We start from the raw sequence: 2,960 nt of genomic DNA on the forward strand, positions 1-2,960 counted from the left end.
TGGAGTGTTTTATCATCTGTTGATTTAAAAAGTGATCTCTCTGCAGCGTCAGGATATTTGGAGATTGCTCCTCCTTGTTCTGTCTGCAGGGCATTTGTGTTCCTATGGACTCTATTAATGGAACAGACTGAACCGAAGGTACTTCACACACTGGTTCAAATAACACCGGATTATAAGAATTGTCCTTATTAGGCTGTAAAACAGATGAAATATTAGATTTTCCCTTCCCGGCCCTGAATTCAGGGTCGGGGCAATGTAAAACATGATCAATGACTGTATTTAATTCTTTCCTGTCCATTTCCATATAGCAATTTGGTTCTGCTTCCTTTATTTGGCGGAGCTTGGCCCCGCTTTTTCCTCTAAAAAAACTTCAGGTTGTTTTCCTGCAGAAACTTGAGATAATTTACTTACAATGTCAGTTAACTTGGAAACCTGATCTGCAAGCTGATCAAATCTGCTAGGTCTACCTGGGTTTTGATTCTGTGGACCATTTTGGTTCCCTGTGGGTGATTTACCCCTGGGTGAATCTGGTGATTCCTGCCCTTTTCTCCATTGCTGCCTGGGCCTATTGTTCCAACGTCTGTATCCCTGGGGATCCCAGTATCCTTGGTAACCCCCATATCTTTGGTTACCTCGGTATCCATGGTACCCTTGGTTGAAACGAGGACGGTAACCTTGGCTTCCAGAACCTGAACTATTTCCTTCTGACCCCTTGGCAATTTGAGGTTTAGTTTTTCTGGTATTTAGTTGTTTTTGGTTTTGTTGATTAGGCCCAGTGGCTGAAGGTATTTTCTTTGGCTGGGACTCAAAATTTAAATGAGGTTTTACCCCGGACTCATCAACATTGTGCTCTGGGAATTTTTTAAATTTCCCATCATTTAAGTTTTGGCCCTCACTAATGTTAAACAGCAAAGTTGCTGATGTTACCAGTCTTTCTAGAGGGTTTTCAAAATCCAAATCATGAGCTAGACTTAATTTGATTTGGGTTGGTAAGGCCTCATAGAATACTTGTTTAAATTCCACAGATTCCCAATCGGGGTTTCTGTAAGCTAAACCATAGGCATTTTTAAGTACAGAGAGAAATTCTCGAGGGCTTTGATTAGATCTACATGTGAGTTTATAAATTTCTCTCTTTGCGGCAGTGGTAGTTCGATAGGGCCCAAATTCTGATTTAATTTCATGTAGGACTGACTGCCATTTGGTGATTCCTCTCTCTTTAAAGGAGGAAAAGTAATGACGGTATCTGTCATCAAAGGCCCATGGAAGAAACCTGATTTTGTCTGCCTCAGATAATTTTAATGAATCCATAGTAGATTCATATAGTTCTAAGTGGTTTGCAATTTGGGAAGAACCTTTCTTAGAAAATTTTGGTATAGTAGTATTTAAAAATTTAATTATGCTGGCAGAATTTTGTTTTTCTTTTGGAGATTGGGGATTTTTCCCTTTTGAACCCCTCTTATGGGTATTCTTCCCCCTGTTTGGGAAAGGACCGGATCCCCATACTCTCTCATCACTCTCAACTTCACTTGCATCAGTATTGGAAACACTACTTCTATGGGATACATTTGACATAGGTGTTTGATTTCGCACATTCCTCACATTCCTCTCTGGGGACGTGTCTGAGGAAGAATCTCTAAGAACCCTTGTTCTGTGATTACCTATTAAGGTGGTCACAGCTTGGCAAGCTTCAGCCAACCGGCCCAAAACATCTTGTGCCTCTGAATCAACATTATCAATTGGTTTGGCTCTAGAAATATATGGTGCCCAATTTTTATATTGGGGAGTGATTATTGGAGGATCAGGAGATCTCTCCACACCATATACACCTGACTGTTGACTTTTAATGTACTGTTGCCGTAATTCTTCGAAATCCTTTCTGAGCTTACAGTATGCTATGCGACTACGTTCAGCATCAGTTTCTAAATCCCTAATAAAAGCTTCCTTGTTTGAGATATCTATCTCTAGTTGGTTTTTATCAGATTTCATATGTTGGATATCTGATTCTATCTCATGTAACTGAGACCTCAATTTTTCTACATTTTCTTTTCTAGCTTTTGATAGGGTATCTACCTCCATTAATGCATATAAAACAGGAGGTATGGCACATATTAATTTTTTTTCTTTGTCTGAACTGTTAGAGGCTAAGTTCATACATGTTAAATAGCGTTCAACCAGGCCGTCTGTTGCCCAGATATCATTAAGGTCTGCTCTAGCATTTCTCTTCAAATCATTAATCCAAACATCCATCCCTATATCAAATTTTACCCGTGTATATATGAATTCAACAATTCTGTGGATCATTTGCTCTGGGGTATTCCCATTCTCACTGCTTGCAACACTCATGGTCTCAATTAATAAACAAAATAATTAGCTTGACAGAAGTATTGGAATGGTTTTTCACTATTTGTACCAATATGAGAAAATAATCTCGATCTCAGCAGTGCCTCCAAATATATGTCGGGCTAATTCTGCGTATATCTAAAAGAATTCAAGGCTCCTTATTAGTAACAGGAGGAGTCTTAAATAATATATGCCCAACTCTGAATTCGATATCGAGCTTTCCCAATCAATTGGTACAAAGGTGAGAAATCATGACAATTATTTAATAAAATAATTCATTTATTTAAATATGAATATTACAAAAATGAAATTATTACTTAACACTCCCTGATATCTATCTAATAATTAATCAAAATGAACATTGACCAATAGACATTCTTCAATAAATGGCAAGCATCCACAAGATTATATATGTACGTTCACTTTCAATACTTAATAACAAGGTAATTAAATATGTTGAATCAAAGGAAGGGTAAATAATTGATTTTGAGGTCTTAAGGAATTCTATCCTTAAATTTTCTTATTTCTCCATTAGATTGTTAACTTGGATATCATAAATCTATACTAATGAAAAATAAAATGGACCCAAATTAAACAGATTATTCCCAGTTTGCAACTCT

General features: G+C 37.2%; 1 protein-coding gene across 1 annotated transcript; it reads right to left on the reverse strand.

Moving 5' to 3' along the window:
- Positions 1-301: 301 nt before the first annotated feature.
- On the reverse strand, positions 302-2,574 carry LOC116410475. The gene has a single exon (XM_031901212.1). It carries the CDS (start codon positions 2,341-2,343, stop codon positions 328-330), a length of 2,016 nt encoding a protein of 671 aa, XP_031757072.1. The 5' UTR covers positions 2,344-2,574; the 3' UTR covers positions 302-327.
- Between the last annotated feature and the right edge of the window lie 386 nt (positions 2,575-2,960).

Source organism: Xenopus tropicalis, chromosome 4, assembly GCF_000004195.4.
Source record: "Xenopus tropicalis strain Nigerian chromosome 4, UCB_Xtro_10.0, whole genome shotgun sequence".
NCBI lineage: Eukaryota > Metazoa > Chordata > Amphibia > Anura > Pipidae > Xenopus > Xenopus tropicalis.

Excerpts from the sequence above, each read along its gene's own strand:
- LOC116410475 (XM_031901212.1), bottom strand. The coding sequence starts at position 2,343 with ATGAGTGTTGCAAGCAGTGAGAATGGGAATACCCCAGAGCAAATGATC.